At 35.7% G+C, this 26,162-nt stretch overlaps 1 protein-coding gene and 1 pseudogene across 2 annotated transcripts in view; one reads left to right on the top strand and one right to left on the bottom strand.

Moving 5' to 3' along the window:
• The window catches only part of SBF2 (SET binding factor 2), a 476,395-nt gene that overhangs the window by 146,391 nt on the left and 303,842 nt on the right, over positions 1-26,162 (bottom strand). For both annotated transcript variants that reach the window (XM_032358786.1, XM_032358787.1), the window contains exon 16: positions 25,009-25,158. In XM_032358786.1, coding sequence (XP_032214677.1) covers positions 25,009-25,158 — 150 coding nt within the window. The remainder of the gene's footprint in view (positions 1-25,008; positions 25,159-26,162) is intronic.
• Positions 15,857-16,055, top strand: LOC116599104 (annotated as a pseudogene).

Below are 26,162 nucleotides of genomic sequence, written 5' to 3' on the forward strand. Positions count from 1 at the left end.
AATAGCTCCCTAACACTATCTCCATGCCCCCCCAAAAAGAAAAAAGAATTAAAAATATTGATATTGAGGGTTCCCAAATAAGTAGACAACTAAAGATTACCAGACATCTGAACAAAGCTTCTAATATAAAAGACAAAGACCAAAAAAAAAAAAAAAAATGGCCAAAAGAATTATGGAAAGACAGAACCATGCAAGAATAAGAAAACTGTGGGCGCATGGGTGGCTCAGTGGGTTAAGCCGCTGCCTTCGGCTCAGGTCATGATCTCAGGGTCCTGGGATCGAGTCCCACATCGGGCTCTCTGCTCGGCGGAGAGCCTGCTTCCCTTCCTCTCTCTCTCTGCCTGCCTCTCTGTCTACTTGTGATCAATCTCTGTCAAATAAATAAATAATCTTTAAAAAAAAAAAAAAAAAAAAAAAAAGAATAAGAAAACTGTGATCTCCCCTCCACAGACTCACACACACACACACACACACACACACACACACACACGTGCATGTGCACACAATCAATATCTTCAGAGAGATATGCAAAATGATTATGTGAAATCATGAAACAAAATCAGAATACTAAAAAAGGGAATATTCAGAGACTAGAAAGTGCTCCTGCATAGAAAACATGATAGTTGGGATGAAAATTCAATAGAAGGGTTAGAAGATAATGTGAGATAATCTCCCAAAAGGTAACGCAACAAAGCAGAGACTGAAAATAATAGTGAAAATAAAATAAAATTAGAGGATTATTCCAGGGAGGTCAACATCTGAATAGTAATCACAGAGGATTAAATTGAGAAAATGAAGGAAAAGAAATTCAAGAAAACAATTCACAAATCACCCACCATTTAAAGACAGACTGAAAGGACCTATCAAGTACCCAGCACAACGCATGCAAACAGCTCAATGACATCAGGGATTGTCAAATTTTAAAAGACAGGAGTCAAAGAGACAAATTTCCCTAAAAATTTCTACAGAGAAAAACACAAGTTTTGTGTGGAGAGTAAAACAGTGCAAGTGTTGTTGAATGAAGGAAATTTATCAATTTAATGCATCTTATCAACACATAAAGGAAGAGAAAAACATAGTATTATAATAGATGCTGAAAAGCCATCAAAATATCAACCAAAACACATAATAATTAATTAAAATGGGAATAGAAAAAAGCTCATTATATACAATAAAAGAATATTTAATAAAGCCAAATAAATATTATTTTAAATGACAAAATACCATCTCAATTAGGAATGAGAGATGACTTCTATGAGATTTTTTATTTAACGCTGTCTTAGAAGTCCTGGCAAATACAATCAGATGTGAGAATGAAATAAATGTTATAAACACAGGCAAAGAATGAATAAAATTTGGGGGGAGCGGTACTACTGTATGTCTGGAAAACCCAAGATTTAATAGAATACTAAAATTAGTAAGAGAAGTTGGTAAAGTGGATAAATTTACATCAATAGCTTTATTTTTTAAATTTTTATCTATTTATTCATTTATTTATTTTTGTGAAAGAGTGAGCGAAAAAGCGTGTGCAGGAGGGAGGGGTAAAGGGGAGACAGAGAGAAAATCTCAAGTAGGCTCCATGCCCAGCAAAGAGCCTGACACTGGGCTCAATATCAGGACCTTGAGATCAAGACCTAAGCTAAAATTAAGAGTCAGATGCTTAGGTGAATTAACCATCCAGACACCCAAATATCTTTGAAAAGGCAACTAGAAGTGGAAATGGGAAAAACATTTCATTCATCACAGCAATATGAACTATAAATACTATGGGATACATTTAACAAAGCAAAGTATTTATAAGAAGAAAGCTTTAAAAATTTATGAAAAGGAAAAACAAAAATTGAAAAATGTACTAGTTGTTGGGGGCAGAAAGGGTTAATATATCAAAATATTAATTCTCCCTAAATTAACATACAAGTTACTTGCAATTTTAATTGATTTGCATTTTTAATTCTAATAGATTTTTATTGGAAACTGAAAATTATCATCTTAATATTTATACAAAAGAATCAATGGCCAGGACTGGCTAACAAAGAACAAAGAAGAATATCAGTGTAGGATAATTTGCCTTATTGGGTATCAGAACACGATAAAGTCCTTTACTTAAATCAATATTAGTTTAGGGGCACCTGGGTGGCTCAGTGGGTTAAGCCTCTGCCTTCAGCTCAGGTCATTATCTTGGGGTCCTGGGATAGAGCCGCACATCGGTGGGAGTGGGGAGCCTGCTTCCCCCTCTCTCTCTGCCTGCCTCTGCCTACTTATGATCTCTCTTTGTCAAAAAATAAATAAAATCTTTTTAAAAAATCAATATTAATTTAGATATACATAAATATCCATGCAGCAGAATAAGAAATCTAGAAGTAAATCATAGTATGTATAGAATTCCTTATATGATAAAGGTGGTAGTTCAATTCAGAGGGAAAGCTATAAATTATTTTATATGTGCTAGAAAGTAGAAAGAAAGAAGAAAATAGAATTGGACACTTATAATATACTATGCAATTATAAAAGTTTCCAGATGGAATAAAAATCTTAAAAGAACATTTAGACAACACATATATCTTGAGAATGAAGAAAGCAAAGTGAAAATAAATATACAGAAGTTATTAAAAAATCAGCTAACATCTGAGCAAAAAATTACAGTTTTGCTATGGCAAAAGATAAAATACAGAGCCAATAAATAATGTGTTTGGGGTAAAAATTGAAAAGAACAATATCTATATTAAATAAAGTGCTTCTACAAAATGGCTAGAAAAAGCCAAACAACACAAAAGAAAAATGGGCAAGAGGTATGCATAAGCGAGCCACAAAGAACAACTCCGGAAAGGTCAAATGAACATCTAAATTGATGATAAAATTCATTTACAGTCAAAGAAGTGCAAATTAAAGAAACAATGAGGCTAGTTTGACTGGTTGATTCATTCAGTCCTGATTCACATACTCCATAGATAGTCATCGAAGCTTTCTATGGTCCAAGCACTGTTCTAGGTGCTAGCTCAGAAGTAAACTAAACCAAGTCCTTTATCTGTACTTTCTGCCATATCATCTTTACCATCTGGAAAACAGAAAACGTTGAAAAGAACTACTGAAACTTATACCTATTTTTGGCAGAGATGTGGGGAAGAAACATACGCTTCAATAACTGCTGGCAGAAACATGAATCAAAACAGCTTTTTTTTGATGGGGCGCCTGGGTTGCTCAGTGGGTTAAGCCTCTGCCTTCGGCTCAGGACATGATCTCGGGGTCCTGGGATTGAGCCCCACATCGGGATCTCTGCTCAGCAGGGGGCCCGCCCCCCCTTTCTCTCTGCCTGCTTGTGATCTCTGTCAAATAAATAAATAAAATTTTTAAGAAAAAAGAAAGAAAGAAACCGAGGGGGTGGAGAAACTTTTATCATGCAAATGGATGTCAAATGGAGGCCAGAGGAGAAATACTTACATCAAATAAACTAGACTTTTTTCCTCTTATATTGTTTTTATCTTGCTGTGATATCAAGGCAGTACTGGCCTGATGGAATGACTTTGAGTGTATGTTCTTTGTTCTATTATTTGTAAGATTTTGATAAAGATTGTCATTATTTTTTTGAACGTTTGGTAGAATTTACCAGTGAAACCATGTGGTCTTGGGCTTCTCTGTGCTATGAGATTTTTGATTCCTAATTCACCATTCATTCTAGTTATTGGTCTAAGAAGATTTCCTAGAAGATTCAAGATGTATGATTTAATCTTGGTAACTTGTGCCTTTTTAGGAACTATCTAGGGTTTTTTCTAAGTTATCTGATTTGTTGGTATACAATTATTTATAGTACTCTTTTATCACACTATGTATTTCTGTGATTATCTGTTGTATTATTTACTCTTCCATTTCTCATTTTGGTTTTTGGGTCCTCTCCCTCTTTTTTCTTAGTTAATTTAGTTAAGGCATTACCAATTTTGTTTAGTTTTTAGGAAAAATTGTCACTACTTTCAATGTTATGTTGTTGTTTATTCTCATCTCTATTTTACTTATTTCTGATTTTTAAAATTTTCTTCCTTTACTCAATTTTGGCTAAATTTCTTCTTTTTCTAGTTCTTTGTGGTATAACGTTAAGCTTTTTATTTTTACTTTTATTCTTAGTACAAGAATTTATAGCATGAATTTCACTCTAACATCTGCTTTCACTGCATCCCAGGTTTTAGAATATTGTATTTTCTTCTTCTTTTTCTTTTTTTTTTAAAAGATTTTATTTATTCATTTGACAAAGAGAGAGAGTTCACAAATAGGCAGAGAGACAGGCAGAGAGAGGGAGGGTAGCGGGCTCACAGCTGAGCAGAGAGTCCAAGGACTCAGGGCTTGATCCCTGAGATCATGACCTGAGCCGAAGGCAGAGGATCAACCCACTGAGCCACGCAGGCGCCAGTGTTTTCTTCTTTATTTGAGATTATTTTGATTTGCTGTTTGATTTCTTATATGGCCCATTGCTTATGCAGTAGTTGTGTTCTTTAATATTTACTTATCAAATATTTAGTATTTATGTTTAGATTTTCCAGCTTTGTTTTATTGTTGATCTTCAGTTTTATACCATTGTGGTTGGTAAATATACGTGGTATGATTTCAATCTTCTTAAATTTGTAATATTTGTCATGTCTCTTTTTATGTAATTTAATCAGGGGATTCTGTGCATACTAAAAGAAAATGTGTATTCTATTTTTCTTGGATGGATTGTTTTATATGTATCTCTTATAACCATGTATTCTGAACATGCTTCCAGTAAAAAAATGTTCTTGTTGGAAAAGAACAGTAACTCTAACTGAGGGTACTTTTTAAAAATAAAGCACGAGGGGAGGTGAGTGGGGGAAAGGGTAAAATAGGTGATGGAGATTAAGAGTATATTTGTCATGAAGTATACTGAGTAATGTGTAGAATTGCTGAATCATATTGTACACGTCCAACTAATGTAACCGTATGTTAACTATACTGGAATTAAAATTTTAAAAAAGCAAAGGGTTTGTAGAGTAATAAAACTGGCAAAACCAATTTTAAAAAAGAAGAAATCTACAACAGACAAATTCCCAGGAAAAAATTACCAAATAAACTCAAGGAAAAATTACTAACCCGGATAGTCTATAACTGGAAATTTAAAATATGCCTACAAAGAGAACATGGGTTTAGATGGCTTTACTGCTGAGTTCTAACAAACTTTTAAGGAACATGCTATTTCAATTTAACCTTCACTCTTCCAGATAGGAGATACAGTGGGATAATCTCTACTACATTTTCTTTCTTTCTTTTTAAAAAGATTTATTTATTTGAAAGAGAGAGAGAGAGTACATGAGGGAGGGGAGGGGCAGAGGGAAAGAGAGAATCAGACTCCCTGCTCTGAGAAGGAAGTCAATCCCAGGACCCTGGGATCATGACCTGAGCCAAAGTCAGATACTTAACAGACTGAGCCACCTAGGAGATCCTGTACTTCATTTTCTGACACTAAGTATAAGCTTGCTCCAATACCAGTCACAAACATTAAGAGAAATAACAGAATAATCTCAAATAATGGAAACAATCATGGGAAAATTCCTAACTTATCAAGTTCAATAATTCACGAAAACAACCAATATTTGGAGAGAGCATTTCATGAAACTCAACACATATTAATGATAAAAACTTTTTATCATTAAAAAGAGGACTTTTCCCCCACGCTGTATGATATTTAATTAGGTTTCTTTTGTTTTTGTTTTGGAAGAGGACTTTTTAACCTGATATAGGACATTTAACAAAACTTGATGAGCACCAGGTGTTGTATCTAAGTGTTGAATCACTATACTGCACACCTGAAACTAATATAACACTATGTTAAAAATAAGATTGAATATTAAATGCTGTTAAAAAAAACTTTTAGCAAATATAAAGCTCAAAAAAGAAACGTGCCATCATTTCTATTTAATGTTACACTACAAATTCTTGCTACACAGTAAGAAAAAGAAATAAAATGAATACAGTTTGGAAAACAAGGTAAAAAGCACTATTAGATGACATGGATGATACTGGATGATATGAACGCCAATATAAGAACTAAAAAGAATATGTAGGCAAATTATTAGATACAATGAAGTCTGCAACATTAATAAACTTACTATATTTCTATACATCAGACAAAAGCAATTAGGATAACTGGAATTTCACAGACTCAAAGGATCTCATGTTAAATTAGGGTACTGACTGGGAAGAACAAAGTAGTGACTTGTACTGTATTAATTTAATTAACTGGAACTGTGTTTTCTAGAATTCCCTTCTCTAGATGGTTCTGAGTTAGAGTTGCCAGAAACTTGAAGGTAGAAGTGGAACAGCACTCATGTTTATGTTTAGGGGTCAGTGTAATGTCACCAATTTTCTAGCTTGTCTTGTCAGGTCTTGCAGCTCTGCTGAGCTCTTGCTGCATTTCCTTTCAGCTTCTTTGCATTCTGAGCTAGAGAATGTGCAGCTCTATAGTAAATGGAATTAACTTTTTCTGCAAGTCAATTGCATCATCAAAGTAGAAGGCTTAAATTTAGGCAGTAACAGATTAGCAGTGGCACCAATTTGTCCTTACTTTCCCTCTCTTCAAAAACAGGCACCTGGGTGGCTCAGTGGGTTAAGCCTCTGCCTTCGGCTTGGGTCATGATCCCAGGGTCCTGGGATGGAGCCTTGCACTGGGCTCTCTGCTTGGCGGGCAGCCTGCTTCTCCCCTCCCTCTCTGCCTGCCTCTCTGCCTACTTGTGATCTCTGTCTGTTAAATAAATAAACAAAATCTTAAAAAAAACCAAAACAGATAAATATATGGACTAAAAAATCTACAAGCATCAATCAATTACAGATGTATAATAAACCCTATATTTTAATTCACGTATTAAGCAAGGACAAATCTAAACACTGTACTTTATCACAAAGGATTCTCACAAACCTTAGCGGGAGTGTAGTTCCCTCAAGCGAGGGGCTGGCTGGCTGAGGATAGAGAGGAACCCAGGCCAGAGAGCCAGGCCTGAGCCCTACTTGGTCTGGGCTGTGGCTAGTGTGCCAGTAGGGGGAGTGGAGTAGACTTCTAAACCCCACAGGGCTGCAGCCCCGCTGGGGTGCGGTTCTTTGGCTGCGGTTCTCTGCACTTTGGCTGTGCAGGTGGTGGTACTAGGAAGAGCGGGACAGGGGAAAAATAGGCTTCATCTGTTCTGGTGCACTCCGGCTGACACAAACAGGAGCTGAGCACTCTACCGAAACCAGTTTCTTTCTAAGTTTCTGTCTAGAGAACCAGCAGGACCCCATGGCCTCTCCATTGGGAGCACAGGTTTTCCTGACCTAAATCTTCAGGAACATGCCTAAGGCAGAGGGAAGCAGTAGGGCCCAGAGACACGTGTTCTTCACCCCAACTCACCAACAGCCCACTACTTGGTCCTAGTCTACCTGCCTGCTGTGCCCTATATCCTTCCCCTCACTCCTTTAATGCCTTTAATATCCCTCTCCCCTCCTCTCTCTATTAATCATCTATCCAGAACTATTGCTGTGTTAGAGGGTATATACATAGTCTCCTTTTAACTAAGTACCACCTGATTGCTCTCCAAAATAACTATACCTATCTCTGTTCTTCACCAGCAATGCATGAGGAATGAGGAATGCTATAATGCCACATCCTTACCAACACTTTGCATTATTCTACTTTCTAAATTTTGCCAGTCTTAAGAATAAAAGTTATTTTATTACAGCTGAAAAAAAGTTATTTTAATTTACATATCCTTATAGCTTTTCCAGTTCTCTCTTTTATAAAGAGCCTACTAATATCTTTTTTTCAGTTTTCTTGTCTTTTCTTTTTTAAAGATTTCATTTATTTGAGTGAGAGAGACAGAAAGTACGCAGGAGAGAAGCACGAGGGGCGGGGAAGGACAGAGGGAGAGGGAGAAGCTCAGTGGGATGTCCAATGCAGGGCCTGATTCCAGGACCCCGGGATCATGACCTGAGCTGAAGGCAGACATCCAACCAACTAAATCCCCCAGGGGCCCCACTCTTTTTCAATTTTCATTGGGGTTGTTGTTTAACGTTTGGTGGTTTAGAGGATTTTTTGTGTGTGTATTCCAGATATTATTTCCTGGTTGATTTTAGATAGTAAAATAAGATTTATGAACATCTGTATATTAATTTAATTCATGCTGTCCTTCATTGATTAAAAAGTTTTATGGGCACCTGAGTAGCTCAGTTGGTTAAGCGTCTAACATGTGACTTTTGCTCAGGTTGTGATCTCATGGGTTGTGGACTGAACTCCATGCTCAGCATGGAGTCTCTCCCTCTGTCTCTCCCCCAACTCATGCACGCATGCTCTCTCACAAATATATAAATCTTTAAAAAAGGTTTTAATAACTTAAGAAATCCATCTGGTTTTCTATTCCTTGTATTTATATTTACTTTGCATTATTGCATTTGTGTTTTAAATTTTAAGAATTTCCTCCTTGCTTAGGTCACCAAGATACTCATCTTCATTTCTATTAAATTTGGAGTTCCATCATTACATATAGATGTTTAATCTATCTGAAAACAACTTTATAAGTGTCACTATCTAGAAATGCTTTATTTCTCTTCACATAGTGATCCGTTTCTCCCAAAACCATTTATTAAATAAGTTCTCCTTTCTCCACTAATTTGTGATACCTATTAAGTTCCCATAAATACCATAAATAATAAATGAGTAAATGAATAAGTGAATGATATATCATAAATATATGATAAATACCCATAAATACCAGTATGTCTCTACATACTCTATCTTATTGGTTTATTAGTCTACTTGTGTTCTAATACAACACTAGTTTTATTATGATGATTTTAAACTATGTACTGATATCTGACAGAAAGTTCCCTCTTTGCCCTTAAAGTTTTTTCAAATAAATTTTAGAGTATTACTAAGTTCCTCAAAAATTCCTGCTAAACTAATTTAAAAATGGCCAAAGGACTTAAAGAGACATTTCTTTAAAGAACATATACAAATGGTTAATAAGCATATGAAAAGATGCTCAATACCACCACCATCATTAGAGGAACACATACAAAGTTTCTTTATTAACTGTAAGGCTTAATGTAGGTCTTTGTTGTGTAGGTTTTACCAAATGAAAGCTTTTCTCTAATATCGTTTCCTAAGAACTTTTCTTTTTCTTTTTTTAAAGATTTTATTTATTTATTTGACACAGAGAGAAAGATCACAAGTAGGCAGAGAGGCAGGTAGGGGGCAGGGAGAAAGCAGGCTCCCCAGTGAGCAGAGAGCCTGATGTGGGGTTCAATCCCAGGACCCTGAGATCATGACCTGAGCCAAAGGCCCAGGCTTAACTCACTGAGCCACCCAGGTGCCCCTCCTAAAAACTTTTAAATAAACACACACTGGATTTATCAAAAGCCTGTTCAGTACTGATTAAAATAATCCTAATTTGGAGCGGCAGGGTGGCTCAGAGGGTTGAGCCTCTGCCTTCAGCTTGGGTCATGATCACAGGGTCCTGGGATTGGGCTCTCTGCTTCGTGGGGAGCCTGCTTCCCCCCCTCTCTCTATGCCTGCCTCTCTACCTACTTGCGATTTCTCTCTGTCAAATATATAAATTAAATCTTTAAAAAATAAAATAAAACCATCCTAATTTTTCTCCTTTAATCTACTATCAGGGTAAATTACACTAAAAGAATCCTGTAATCAATTCCAATATATCATGTTTTATTTTCTAGTGCACTACTAGAATCAATTAGCCAATTTTTTTCTGCATTTACACTGATATGAAAAAAATGGAACTAATTCTACCTTTCCTTTTATTGTATTTTTTTGTTTTTGGTAGTTTTACACGAGGCTAATAAAATGGTATTAAAAACATAATGTTGACTGACAAAAGAAACAGAATGAAATATATTACATACCACTTATATACATTAAAAACACATGTGCACTAATATACATTTTTTTAAGAACATCTGCATAAATAATATGTTAAACACATTAAAATGGGGGAGATTGGGAGCATAATGGTTATAAAAATAAGCAAACAAGTAAATAAAACAAGATAGGAATCTTGCACAGACCAAAGATGATTAATGTGTTATGAATTGAGGACGGCTAGGATTGTTCTTAGTAATAGAACTATTACTTACTAAGAAAATATTAAGTAATAAAAAAAAGAAAAAGGATCCTGAGATCACGGAATTCAGAGCAGAGGTAAGAGGAATCTTGGGAGCATCCAGTCCAACCCCCCTGACAATGTAGGAATCCTTTGTCAGCTTTCTTGAAAATGACTAAAAAGTATTTTGATGCAATGCTCTATCAATGGGGAATACAGATCTATAAAACAATCCATATCACCATTAAGTTTCAAATGTTAGCTCTAATCTACCCCCTCCCAAACTTACCAGATCAGAATCTCTGATAATGGGGCCCAGAAACGCACATTTAAAAATTTTAAGAAAAGTTTTAGAAATGACTACACTAAATAATAGGACATTAATTATTCAACTCTAGTTACCTATCAAATTTACCTGTGGAACTCTAAAAAAAATACAGATCTTAAGCTTCATCCCTGATGATTCTAACAAACCAGGTATGAACACTTGAGATTTAAATATAATTTGACAGTACTGTCTACCTGCATGTGAACTTCAAGTTTTACTTTTAAACAGAGGTATGAAATAGTAAACTATCCATCTACATTCTCTTACCAAGATATTCCTGTGCATAAGGCATAAAAGGTGAACAGAGCCTGGCTTTGGTTGGAGATTAGATTACTAGTAGTCACCCCCCTTATCGACAGGGGATGTGTTCCAAGGCCCCCAATGAACGCCTGGAACTGAATAGCACCAAACTCTACATAAATTGTTTTTTCCTATACATACATACCTATGATAAAGTTTAATTTATAAGTTAGGCACAGCAAGAGAAGAACAATAATATAATAGAACTATAACAATATACTGTAATAACAATTATGTTAACGTTGTCTTTCTCAAAATATTATACTGTACTCACTCTTTTTCTGGTGATGATGTGAGATGATAAAATGCCTACATGAGATGAATTGAGGTGAATGACATAGGTATTAAGACACAGAGTTAGGCTGCTGTTGACCTACTGACCTATCGATGAATAACCAGGAGGAGGACCATGGGCTTCCGACTTGTAACTGAAACTGGGGAAAATGAAACTGTGGATAAGGGCAACCCTGGGTAACCAAGAAGGGGTAAAAGCTACAAACCTGTGTAGGGATAGAAACTGTATAAAACTGAAACTAAAATTAGCTGAGGTAAGTCGCTACTCATATTACATTCACTTATTCATTTACCCATTCATTAAATTTTTATTGAGAAACTACCTCATGCCAGACATAATGGAAGAGAAGTCAAAGCAGGCAGTTTCATTATTTGTAATAAGCACAGTTGCAGGGTCATGATGGATAGGATGGGGGCAGTATAAGATACAGTGTAAGCACACAGAAGTGGCTACCAATCCATAATTAATGGACTGAGGAAGGCTTTCAGGAGGAAGTGACTTCTAAACTGAGATGAAAGGATGAGTAGGAGTTAGCTAGGTGAAAGAGATAATGAGGGAGCAGGAATTAGAAAGAAATAGTGTTCTAAACTAAGGCAAAAAGATGTACAAAGGCCAGAAGACTGAAGGCGTGAAAGATGAAGCTATAGAGGTAAGCCCAGGCCAAGATATGACTAGAATTTACTCTGAATGTAAAGGGGAAGGATTTTAAGTTGGGAAGTGACAAAATCCAAGTCAAATTATTGAAATATCACTTTGGTAAAGAAAGGAAATAGATATATGGTAGGGGAGGGGGTCAGGATGCTTGTAGGGAAACCAGTTAAGTCAGTGCAGTTAACAGGTAAGCAATGTCAGTGACTTAAATCAGGATATCGTAATTTGGGCTACCTGGGTGCTCAGTGGGTTAAGCCTCTGCCTTCAGCTCAGGTTATGATCTCAGGGTCCTGGGATCAAGTCCTGCATTGGGCTCTCTGCTAGGCAGGGAGCCTGCTTCCTCCTCCCACTCAATCTCTCTCTGCTTGCCTCTCTGCCTACTTGTTATCTCTGTCAAATAAATAAAATCTTAAAAAAAAAAAAAAGGATATCGGAATTTAAGGAGAGAGAAAGTAGGTGGAATTGAGAGATACTTAGAAAGTAGAATATACAGGACTCAGTGGCTGATCACATAGGAGGAAAAAGCTAAGAGAAAGCCTAATTCCATGTTTTAGACTTATTGGTGCCATTTGTTGAAGTAGGAAACTCAACAGGAAGAGTTTGAGGGTAGTAGCTGGAAGTGGGGTAAAAGACTGTTATTTCAGTTTTATGTTTTATGTTTGGAACATAACATCTAAATAGCTTTGGGACATTCAAGCACAGATGGATAATAACTGGCAAGATATTCAGCTCTGAAACTTAAGAGGCAGATTTGAGCTTGAGACCCAAATTTGGAGGGCATAAGTAAAAGATAGTAATAAGGATGATTAAGATTGCCCGGGGGGAATCTTAGACTGGCAGATAATCTAAAAGTGGATCTAAAGATGCAAATGAACATCACTATTTGCAAGGCTGAGGGAAGAGAGGCCATATCAAAATGACTGAAAAAGAAATTCTATAGAAGAAGAAAACCAGGAGAAATATTATGATCAAAGATAATGGAAGAAGGTTTTGTAAAAAGCATCATGAAATGCTACCAAGTGTCAAATAAGACAAGAATTGAAGTTTCCACTTTATTTATCATAAGTTCTCTTCAATGATCTTGGTTGATTAGTGCTAGCCGAAGATTTGTTCTAAACCTTACAGCTGTTAGAATAATTAACTTCTTAATGAATTCTCTCCTAAATCTGAAACTCAAAATTGTAAACAACCAAGTTAGTTCCTTAATAAGTAACTTAGAAAAGTGGAATCTTATTTCAATAATTACTGCTTCCAAGTCCAAGGACAGTTGTGCTGAAAAAATAGATACCAAAGGTGCTAACTCAGAAGAGCTCAGCAACCCTTGAATCTTAAGCCTTGAACCCTCGCCAACCTCAGGAACCATAATATTGGGAAGAAAAATTTTTTTCTTTTTGAAGACTTCTGGCTTCATTTTATACTACTTTGCAATGGGTTGTATTTATTTTCAAAATGGCTTTTTTTGTTTTTATTTTCTTGGCAGGTTTTATTGTGAGCTTTCTAATTATGAAGCAAAATTTCTTTTTCTCACCGGGCTTTATATGATAATATTTAAAATTGATGTGAATTATTATGTCAAAAAACTCATTAAAGAAGTATTTGGCCTTCCTGAGCAATTCTTCCATCTTTTGTAGTTATCTTTATTAAAAAATTATACTTGGAGGGGCGCCTGGGTGGCTCAGTGGGTTAAGCCGCTGCCTTTGGCTCAGGTCATGATCTCTGGGTACTGGGATCGAGTCCTGCATCGGGCTCTCTGCTCAGCAGGGAGCCTGCTTCCCTCTCTCTCTCTCTCTGCCTCTCCGACTACTTGTGATTTCTCTCTGTCAAATAATTAAATAAAATCTTAAAAAAAAATTATACTTGGAAAAATTAATTATATAATCATTTATATATTCAAATATATCTGAATACTTTCTGTGTACCAGGTACCATTCTGGATGTTGGGGGTACAATAATGAACAATACAAAGTCTATTTCAATTCGGTTAGGGTTGAGTTTTTCAATAGCAACTGTTATTTTTAAAAATGAAAAAAAAAAAATCCCCAAGTTTCCAGAATACAGGCTTCAGATCTAAATTTAAATTTAGCTAAAGAGCACCTAATTGCCACCTATTGTGTTTTGAAGAACACAGCACTGGTGAGGTAAAGACACAGAGTGAATAAAAACAAAAAACAAAAACTAGATTTTGAACTCACTTCTTTGATTTATGAGCTCTGTGATTTGGGAAAACTATCTGGGCCTATTTCCAGAGGGTAGTAGTGATTGTGGCTAACCCAGTTTCAGAGCCAAAAGAAAGCTGAGGTTGTCTGAGGCCATCAGAGTGATATACGTACCCAAAAAGGGCAGGACAATTATCGGTGATGACTAGAAGGTTCTCTCATGAGGGCGAGTGGGGAGTGAAATCAGAGTTGGGGAACAATGGTAACAACTTTGTTTTGGGGACCCTTCCGCTTAGGTCATATCCCACATGAGTAAAGCAAAGAATGACAAAATAAAAACAATGTGTACATGGTGAAGCTTGTTGACTGCAAGCTCCATTTTAGCATGATCTCGTTGAGCTATTTAGTTGAGAAACTCCTAATCTCAGTATATTTAATAAAATCTTTTTCTCTCTGGCTGTTGACATTTCTCAAAGAACTGTTTTCCAAAGTCCTGACCTGAGAACAAGTTGCCAGAGTCCTAGGAGCTGAAGGCGGAAAGTCTACTAGTATTCTCAATATTTGGCATTCACTTAACTCCCTTGTTTGCAGGAAACCAGAATTTCCCTCAGCCAGACCTAGTGTCTCCCAGGGTAGTGATGGCCTCTCTTAAAAATAAATACACAAACAAACAAACAAACCTCTCATCTTCTACCAGAGTAAAGGAGGGGCAGCTGGCTGTTTACACAGAACTGAAAAATGATCTAGGAGGGCAATCCAACTGCATCTTCAGGGGACTTTCAACCAATCCTCGTTTATTGTTTTACACTCTCCCCTCCAAATCTCCTGTTTTCAGAGATTACTTGATGTCCCCAATCCCTGAGTCTTTTGCAGTTCCGCAAATTGGGCTGCTTCAAGGCTTTTACAACATCAGTTAGGAAAAGGCAGTCTTGAGTCTGCTAAATAAAGTCATTCACCATCAGCTTTCCAGTATCCAAAATGTCGTTGCCCTTGTCTCCTCTCCTGTTTTGCCTGTGGGTTTCTACATTAAAAAAAAAAAAAATCCTTTACTTTTGTTTTACTGGGGTTTTGTGTAGTGGCTGAGGTTCAATGTCCATATACAATCTGTTCACTTTAACCAGAAGTCACTCTACCTACTTCTCTCATCTCCCACCATCTTTCTACCCTACATCTGGCAACACAGAAATATTTTTTAATTTTCAAAAACACAGGCCCTTTCTGTACTTTTTTTCTGCTAACAAATTCCTCTATCTGGAATACTCTCCCTTTCATTTCTTGTCCAATAAATGCCTTCTGTGACCATGTCCTTCCCACTCAAAAATCCGGTAATCCCGTAATAGCATTCAGAGTTTTACACAAATCTCTATCAGTGCATATCTCACTATATTATATTTACCTGTGAGATTTTCCTTCTGGATTGTGAACTCCTTAAGAACCAGGATATCTTAATTACTTCAGTATGAAGTGTACCTCCATATCTAGTGTAGAGACTATTATATAGTAGAAATCAGTAAATGGAAGAAGAAAAGAGAGGAAAGAAGTAAAAAACTTACCCTGATTAAGTAAGATGTACTCTACTCATTAATGTATTCTTAATGTATTAGTCTGTTTGGGGCTGCTGTAACAAAATACCACAGACTAAGTGGTTTATACAGTGGAAATTTAGGAGGTTGGAAGTTCAAGATCAGGATGCCAGCATGGTCAGCTGAGGGCCCTCTTCTAGGTTATAGACTTTTTATATCCTTACATGGTAGAAGAGACAAAGGGAGCTCTGTTGACTCTCTTTTATATAGGGATTAATCTCATTCATGAGGGCTCTATCTTCATGATCTTATCACCTCCCCCAAAGCCCCCCTCCTAATACCATCACCTTAGGTGTTTGGTTTCCAACATATGAATCTGGGAGAACATATTCAAACCACAGCACTTAACAAAATCCCCAAATCTGCTACCTCGTACATATGAACAGTACATGAATGTCCTTAAAAATTTCTAGATTGCTTTTCCACCTTAAGCCATGCTAGTGAGTGGAGCTGCCACCATGTCTGCCCACCTTCAAGGTACGGTCATGGGAAACTGCTCCAGCTTCCAGATCAAGAGAAACAAACAGATTTACAGTACTGTGCCCAGTATTCTGAAGGCTGGCAATTCCTGCTACACAGGCTGATTCACTATAAGACTGTGGGCCCATGGCCAAGGGCAAAGGTGTAGTGGTAGTCATGAAGTAGAAATCTCAGTGAAAACCTGCCACCTCCTACGTGCAGGCCACCAGGAACAAGAATGCCTGGGCCACACTTAGCAGCATCATGCACGTAATCTGCAAGAACAAGTACTGCCCAGTTCTGCACATGGATGCCGCTCACAGAGCCAGCACCATTCTGCACAGCCAGAAGCCTACAATGGTGAAGAAGCAGAATCATACCACCAAGAGCTCCTGGGCACCTGCCCTCTACCTCCAAAGCAATAAAAATGTTAACCACCTCAAAAAAAAAAAAAATTCTAGATTTAGTCAATCTGATGGAGAAGTTTGGGTTTCTCATACTTCTCAACTCCTATATGGTTTCCTATATTATTCTGAGTCAACCTAAGAAGCCCAATATAAGAATCTACCCAGCAACAAATGAAATATTATGAAAACATTTTTTTGGTGTCTGGAATTCTCAGCCTTGACAAAATCTGGAGATTAGATGTTTGAAGGCTCTCTTTAGTAAGGCAGGATCCTTGGTTACTTTCTGAGTTACTACCATGAGCTGAAGTCACACTTAGCCCAATGTTTAGTAGCTTGCTTTTTGCTTTTTTTATAGTAAGACTCTCTCAATGCAAACAAAGTCACTGATCTGTGCTAGACCACAAGTTCCTTACCATGTCACAGACTAGCACTTTGAACAGTACTGTATTAGACCACTTCACTATCTCCTCCTTGTATCTTCTCTTCCACATTTTCCATCTTCCTGTTTCTCTTTGCTCCACTGTGTAACTGCTTCACGTGTATATTCCAGTTCACTAGAATTCTCTCTTCACTGTATCTAGACTGATGTTTAACTTATCATTTGAGTTGTTTGTAATTATGTATTTCTTTACTTATTTAATACCAATACATTTCAAACATATGTCAAAGTTGAAAGAATTTTATACTGAACACCTGTGTATTTCCCCTTGGATTGTACCATGAACAGTTTACTAGGCTTGCTTTATTATTTATGTATCTATTAATCCATATTATTTTTAGTGCATTTCAAAGTAAATAGCAGACATCAATTATTGTGAAATTATTGGATCATAGGATAGATACATGCTTAGTTTTATAAGAATCTTTCAGACTTTTTTCTGATGTGACTATACCAGTTTAAATTATCAACAATAAAGTATATTTCCAATTACTTTACAACATTGCCAACCTTTTGCATTGTAAGTCTAATCTCAGCATATGGGTGGGTTATACAGTAGTATCTCACAGTGATTTTCATTTGTATTTCTCTGACGATTAATGATCCTGAGACCGTCTTCATGTGGTTACTGAGCATTCACATATTATTTCATGAAGTATCTGGTGAAGTTTTCCATTTTTAAAAATTGGTTTGTTCAGCTTAAGTTGTAGAGTTCTTTACAGAAACACAATACCAGTTCTTTGCCACATATATATTTTGGGAAAATTTTTTTCCCAGTTTTGCCTATTCATTTTCATAATGGGGTCTTTTGAAGATCGTAAGTTTTAATTTTGATGTAGTATAATGATCATTTTTTTCCTTTTGGTTATCACTTTCTGTGATCTAAGAAACTGTTGCCCATTCCTAAGTCATGAAACTATTTCATATTTTCCCCTAAAAGCTTTATGGTTTCATATTTTATGTTTAGATTTATACTCTATACCTCAAAGTTATCCTTGGGTTTTATGTGACATAGAGGTTCAGATTCATTTTTCTCCATATGGATATTCAGTTATTTCAATACTATTTTTAGAAAAATTCCCCTTTCCCTATTGGGTTTTTCTGGCACTTTTGTCAAAAATCCTGTAAATGCGGGTCTATTTCTGGGTGCTCTTTCCACTAATTTATTTCCTGATGCTTATGTCAGTACCACACTGTCTTGATTATTGTGGGTTGATAATAAATCTTGAAATCAGGTAGTATAAGTCATCCAATTTTATTCTTTTTCAAGATTTTTGACCATTCTAAATCCTCTGCATTTCCATATAAATCCTAGAATCCACCTGTCAATCTCTATAGAAAAGTCTACTGCAATTCGGATTGGGATTGCATTCAGCTTACAGATCAATTTGCTGAGACCAGACATCTTAACAATACTGTCTTCCACATCCTCTGAATTTTTATTTTAAGTGATTATACAAACCCAGCTGGCCATTTTTGTTAGTTTCTGGTTATTGGCTTATTTTGTACTCCATCTTTTATTTATTTAAATATTTTAATTATATATTCAAGTTGGATAATTCCAAAATATTTTTGAGAGTGCAAATCTGTTGTTGCTTGTTTCTGTTGACATTAATTCATACTGGCTCACTTCCTTGGTATTTGGTCATTTTTAAATAGTGAGTGCTTATTTTATTAAATTTAATCTGTGGGAACCCTGACTACCTAACCTGGAGCTGCATTCTTCCAGAAAGGATTTACAATTGATTCTTTTAGAGGAAAGGGTGAGGGGCATGTCACTATTGCATAGGGATTATTTTTTTCCTCTTTTAATGTCCCAGCCTAATGCAAAACTCTCAGGTTCAAACAGCTCTCTTTATAGAGGACAATGCTTAATTGTGCTCACAATTTTAGTTTTCCCTATTTGTCCTTTTCCTGAGAGTAGACGAAGGGCCTATTAGACATTTCCTTTTCTTCTTAGAAAAAACAATGTGCCAAAATCACTATTTTTCTTAGATCTATTTCTACTACATTAGTGAGAAGGTTCTTCTAGCATGCAGTTGTTTATGATGCTGAAAATGGAGGACTTCACTAGTTCTTGGTTTTTTTTTTAAAGATTTTATTGATTTGAGAGAGAGAGACTGAGAGAGAGACAGAGAGCATGAAATGGGGAAGGTCAGAGGGAAAAGCAGACTACCCATGGAGCAGGAAGCCCAATGCGGGACTCGATCCCAGAACTCCAGGATCATGACCTGAGCCGAAGGCAGTCGCTTAACCCACTGAGCCACCCAGGCGCCCCTTCATTAGTTTTTACAATTATAATTTATTGTTAAAGAAATTTTTAGCTGTGGGATGCCTGGGTGGCTCTGTGGGTTAAGCATCTGCTTTTGGCTCAGATCATGATCTCAGGGTGCTGGAATTGAGCCCCGCAATGGGCTCCTTGCTCACTGGGGAGCCTGCTTCTCCCTCTGCCTGCTGTTGCCTTGCTTGTGTGCTCTCTCTCTCTTTCTGACTGATAAAAAATAAAAATCTTTACAAATTTTTAGTTATAATCCTGACATCATATATCTGCTAAAGTTTTAATCATGTCTCTGCTAAAAATGAAAAGAATTAAGGCCATGATATTTTTGGAGAGATTTATAATAATCTGTTATAAAAACACCCAAAATATGATTAATTATTTGAAATGAGATGATATATAGGAATACTCTATAACCTCTACAAACCAGTCCTTTAAAAAATAACCTTGGCATTGAAAGAACCTAATAAATAAAATAGTCCTCTACAGTACTCATGTTCCACTTAATTTTCCCTTGAGGACAGGGAAGGACAGAATAACTTTAAGATCACGAAAAGCAAAAATTGCTAAAGTTTTTGAATCGCTAGCAAAAAATTAGTTCATTTAGTTAAGGTTTCTTTCTTAAAATACCAACACAGATGTTTGGCCTGCCTTGAAACTCTACGCTTTTGTAAAAAATGTTCAGAATGTCACGTTAAATCCCCACAAGTAACATTGTTGCAACAAGAATGTAAATACTAACAAATCCCAAGTTAGTAATAAATAACCCATTAAAATAAAAATATCACATGTGAGCCCATTTATAACTGAGAAGAGCCTCTCTATAATGTTAAACAACAGCGTGTGCTGGAATAAAGACAGGATCCATTTTTATGTACTTATGAAATACTGAATGAAAAATTATTAAGTGCCCTGGCCAAGGTGTATTTGAGAGCAGAAACAAATCCAAGCCTTTTGCTCTCCAAAAATATGATTATTCAAATGAAAAAGGAAAATATTTGTAGCCTGAGGGTACCTGGCTCTTCCATAAATGACTAATTGGTGTACGCTACAGCTAAGTTTAAAGAAACCTTAAAACTTAATTCCTAAGTTAATAAATAGCACAAAAATTATTAGTGGGAAAAAAAGCTTCCTAGAATAATTTTTGTAGTTTTATCAGCAATCATAGGGCTTCAAGAAATTACCGAACTTCAGGGCTTCTAGAAACCTTCATCTGTTAATCAAATTCCTTTGTTCTCCATAATTATAGTATCAAAGTAATGGCAGCAAAGTAACAAAAGACAAGGCTTTATTCAGGACAGATTCATTGTTTTACTCCTCTTATAAAGGTGCTCAATGATTTCCTTCCTACAAAAAGAAGATCTTTTTTTTAATGTATAAAATGTACGCTTGTGTTTTATACAATTTAACTATGTGTATGTGTGTGCCTAATCCATCTACCAGAAGTAACTACTGTTGAGGATTTACTGTAAATATCCTTCTAAATTTTTAGTACATTAAAATACACACGTGTAATTTTAGGTAAACAACAGAATCATATCATATCTACTTTATGTAATTTCTTTTTTCCCTACTTAGTAATATGTAAGTTTTTCCATATGGGCACATATTACAGATCTATGACTTTTTGTGTTGTAGCTGAGCAGTATTCCAAATAGTTGTACATAATTAAATTAATCAATATCTAAACGGTGAACATTTAGGTTGCTTTTAATTGTTGCTATTATTATAAACTATTATAGCTAGTAAATTATACTTTAAAGTAAAAATGTCTTCCAATAAAGGTGAATCATCCTCTATCTTGTCAGTATGCTTTAACAAACTACAAAGTGCTTGTTACAAGACTGCATTTTTGATGCTAGATTTTAAGTCAGAATTTCTGAGAAAGATATCCTTCAAAATGCATTTGAAGAGAAAAATATACCCTGCAAAACACCCTAATAGCAATACCCTAAGACCTGAAGGTTTCTAAGTTGCAAGGTTATAAAGAACAAAAACACAACGAATACTCATACACCTAGTTTAAGAAATAGAGTAATAGCATTACCACTGAAGATCTCTACGTTCCTCGACCCTTCCTCTCTGTTCCACTGAGGGTAATTTTTTTCAATATTTTCTTTATTATTCCCTTAATTTCCTTTTTTCTAGTTTTATTGAGGTACAATTGAGAAATAAAATTGTAGTGTATAATGTGATGATTTTATATATATATGTAGCCTTGGTTTTCTTTTCCTTTTTCAAGATTTTATTTATTTATTTGACAGAGCGAGAGAGGGAACGTAAGCAGAGGGAGTGGGAGAGGGAGAAGCAGGCTTCCTTCCAAGCAGGGAACCCAACGTGGGGCTCCATTCTAGGACCCTGGGATCATGACTCAGGTCAAAGGCACATGCCCAACAACTGAGCCACCCAGGCACCCTTGCCTTACTTTTCTTTATGGTTTTACCATATATATTATATTCCTAAATTACATATTTCTAAATAATATATTACATGCTTTAAATTTTATACCAATGGAGCCATATTGTAATTGGATTGTTCTTTTATTTTTGTGCAAAACCATCTTCTTTAAGATTCATTGTTCCTTATAGCTACAATTCATTTTCCCTACTAAAAAATATTCCAATATAAAAAGATACCACAAGGGCAGGGCACCTGGGTGGCTCAGTGGGTTAAAGCCTCTGCCTTTAGCTCGGGTTGTGAGCCCAGGGTCTTGGAATTGAGCCCCACATCGGGCTCTCTGCTCAGCAGGGAGCCTGCTTCCTCCTCTCTCTCTGCCTGCCTCTCTGCCTACTTGTCACCTCTGTCTATCAAATAAATAAATAAATAAATAAATAAATAAATAAATAGAAAAAAAAAAAACTTAAAAAAAAAAAAAAAAGATACCACAGGGGCACCTGGGTGGCTCAGTGGGTTAAGGCCTCTCTGCCTTTGGCTCGGGTCATGATCCCAGGGTCCTGGGATCGAGTCCCGCATCAGGCTCTCTGCTCAGCGGGGAGCCTGTTTCCCTCTCTCTCTCTGCCTGCCTCTCTGCCTACTTGTGATCTCTGTCAAATAAATAAATAAAATCTTAAAAAATAAATAAATAAAAAGATACCGCAATTTATTCATTCTATTGCTGGTTGACATATTAGTTGTTTTGTTTTCTGCTATTTTAAACAATGCTCCTATGAACATTTTTGTGCATGTCCCTGGTATATGGGTAAGAGCTCATTTAAGAGTGGAATCACTGGGTCATTGAATATATTCTTAATTTAAATGTAGTCAAATTTATCACTCTTTTCTTTTAAGATAAGCACTATTTGTGATTTGTTTAACAAATCTATCCCTACCCCAAAGTCAAGGATATCTCCTTTAAAGATTGTTTGAAAAACTGTAGAGGTTGGCTTTTCATATTTAAGTCTTTAGTCCACATGAAACTGTTTTTTAGTGTATAGTGTGGTATACATACACCCGTGAGGTATCTGTACGTTTTCTGTGTACATGGTCACCTCATTGTCCCAGCACTAATTATTGAATTTTTTATCCTCTTGTCATTGATCTGAAATGACAATTCTGTCATAAGTCACATTCTCATATATGTGTACCTCTGTGTATTATTTATAATCATCTGTTTATAAACTGTCACATATTCTGTTCTTTTGGTCAATCTCTTTATGATTGTGCCAAAACCACACTGTCTTAATTACCAAAGTCTTAAACTAATTAAAAAATTGTTTTAAGTTTTACTGAGGTATAATTGATAAATAAAATGATAAAATATTTCAAGTAGACATGGTGGTGATTTCATATACACATACCCCGTGAAAGGATTCCCATATATATCTGTTTTGTTGTTGTTATTGGTTGCTGCAAATATTTAAGTTCTACTCTCTTAGCAAATTTCAAGTACATAATACAGCTTTATCAACTACAGTCACACATTTTAAATTAGATCCTCAGGCCTTAGCCACCAAATAGCTAAAAGTGTGCTCCTTTTACCAACTTTTACTTATTTCCCCCACCCCTCAAGCCATGGCAACCTTTACTCTCTGTTTCTAAGAGTCTGACTTTTTTTTTTTTTTTTTTTTTTTAAAGATTCTACTTATATCTGTTATATCACGCAGTATTTATTTAGTTTTCTCTGTCTGGCTTATTTCACTTATCATGATGCCTTCAGCATCTTTCCATGTTATTGCAAATGGCAACACTTTCTTCTTTCTCAAGGTTGAATACTTTCACTGCTTATATATAACACATCTTCTTTTCCTATTCATGTGCTGGTAAACACTTAGGTTGTTTTCATATGTTGGCTATTGTTAAAAATGCTGTGGTGAACACAGGGTGTAGATACCTTTTCTATATCCTGTTTTCCTTTGTATAAGCTCAGAAGTGGGATTGTTGGATCATATGCTTGTTCTGGATTTAATTCTGTTTTTTTCATAGGGGTTGTATCAATTTACATTCCTACCAACAATGCAGAAGGGTTCCCTTTCTTCCACATCCTTCCCAACACTTATCTTAAATCTTTTTGATAACAGTCATTCTAACAAATGTGAGGTGGTATCTCATGGTGATTTTGATTCATCCTTCCCTGATGGTTAGTGATACTGAATATATTTTCAGGTACCTTTTGGCCATTTGTATCTTATTTATTTATTTGTCTTCTTTTAAACTAATTTTTTTATATCTAACAGGACCAATTCCCAACTTTGTTGTTGTTGTTTTAGGAGGGTGTTGGTAATTCTTAGGCTTTTGCTCTTCTAGCTGGGATTTTGATAGAAATTGCATTGCCTCTATTGATTATTTTGGGGAGAACTGATATCTTCACAATATTGAGTTTTCCAACCTGTGGACATGGTATATCTTTCCATTTAATTAGGTCTTTTTTCACCCATAAACTTTATTATTAATTATACCTAGTAATTCTCATTTTCTAATCTAACAGAATTTAACATGTATTTTGCTTACTTTCTCTAGCATCCCACAGATAGGCTGTGAATTTTTTTTTTTTTAATTTATTTGACAGACAGAGATCACAAATAGGCAGAGAGACAGGCAGAGAGAGGGAAGGGGGAAGCAGGCTCCCTGCCAAGCAGAGAGACTGAAGCAGGGCTCGATCCCAGGACCCTGCGATCATGATCTGAGCTGAAGGCAGAGGCTTTAACCCACTGAGCCACCCAGGCACCCCTAGGCTTTGAATTCTTAACGTTTAATTACATTCTTCTCCTTGTGCAAAAAGTTTGAGAAATAATATTTGTATCTTATGTCATAAAATAACTAACATGTGAGACAGGATGGGGAAATCAGATTATTTGCTTCTCCTAAACTGCCTTCACTATTTTGTTGGAAGTTTATTTCTGTAAGACTGTGTGTGTGTGTGTGTGTGTGTGTGTATCCCAAGTAGAAGTATTTTTTGACCTTTTATGCATGGTGCTTACCAAATACTTAATCAAGTAATTCATTTATAACTTGAATTATCCATCACTCATTATCCTCTATCTTAATAGTACAAATAAAAACTAACTGAAATGAATAATTATTAAATAATTTAACATTAAGTAACATAAAACTGAATGTTTTGAAGATGACCTTTCACTTTTCATTTTCAGAAAGTTTGCTTAGAGAACAAAATAACCCAGCTTTTTTTTTTTTTTTTTTTTAAGATTTTACTTATTTTATTTGAGAGAGAGAGAGCACAAAGGGAGAGTGAGAGGGAAAAGCAGACACCCGGTTAAGTAGAGAGCCTGACTCAGGGCTCAAGCCCAGGACCCTGAGATCATGACCTGAGCCAAAACAGACGCTTAACTGACTCACCCAGGCTTCCCTACCCTAGTATTTTTCAAGAGAAAACAATGGTAGTATGAAAAACTCAATACTTATATCAACTAATAAATAAGTATTTCTGACAGAAATGGTATGGATATTAGTTCTTCATCCTATTCACTGTGGAAGACTCAAGGACGTGACATATCAGTAACTACAGAATCTCCTGAAAAAATAAAAAGTATTCTCAAATATTAGGAATAATCTGAAAGAACTGAAAATTACCTGTAGAGTACAGTTCATCATCCTTATTATATAGTCAAACTGTTGATGGTCTAATATAGCCCGGTTTTGCTGGACATGTAAACCCAACTCATCGGTGAGACACTGTCTTGCTGCCTTTCCTTTAAGGGCTCTCAGTGCAGCTGGAAGGGTCTATGACAAGAGAAGCAGAAGTGAACAAAAGGTATCAATGGAAAGAAACAACATTTAATCACACTAAAAATTCAAGTGCACCCTATAAACCATGTAACAAAGATATTAGAATTAAACTTCCAGAAAAGAGTTGATTTGCTATTAAGAACAATTATAAAATAATAGATGGGTGTATAGTTATTTTTATTTGTAAGTCAGTATGAAAAATAAGTAGAACTGATTTATGTAATAAGTTAAAAAACATTAACTTCACTTAATAAAAAAACTCAACAAAACTTCGGCTACCAAAACACTCATGACATTTAGATACTTTCTTCAATAACTGGCCACATCTCTGTGGCAAAAATAGAAGGAAAAATTAAAATGACAAGAAACACAGGTGATTTTATACTTTTAAACTGGTAAGTTATTGAATCACTAGTCAGTTTTAATTTACGATTAGAAAATTCTACATCTCTTCTCCTTATTTCAATATCATAGTTAAAAAGGGAAAAGGACTCAGATCAACAAATAGAAATATCTAGATTTATGCATTAAAATTCTTTCACTTGATCACCCAGAAGAATGTCTCTCCCAGTTCACCATTTAGCGCTTAGTTAATGTACTTTATTTAAAATAATAATAGGCTTATTTAACTTTGAAAACCTAAAAAAATACAGAATAAAAAGTAAGAAGGAAGGGAAGAAGTCTGAGAGCAGGAGGGCATAATATTGTTAAAGGCAGGTATAAGAAACAAGATGTAAAACCTGAAAGCAAGAAAAGCAGAAGGAAATCTATTACAACACTTCAAGCACAAGAGAAAATGGAAACCAAAAAAAAAGTCAAAACCTAAAAAGGCTTGGGTCATTTACTATATTTACTATAAGGGTAAAAAATGTTACTCTTTTCATGCTTTAGCCTCTTGTTCAGAGCTATAATGAGTCACTAAGATTACATTATGTTTAATACATTTCTTTCTTTTTAAAAAAATTTTATTAACATATAATGTATTATTTGCTTCACGA

The sequence above is a fragment of the Mustela erminea genome, chromosome 9, assembly GCF_009829155.1.
Source record: "Mustela erminea isolate mMusErm1 chromosome 9, mMusErm1.Pri, whole genome shotgun sequence".
NCBI lineage: Eukaryota > Metazoa > Chordata > Mammalia > Carnivora > Mustelidae > Mustela > Mustela erminea.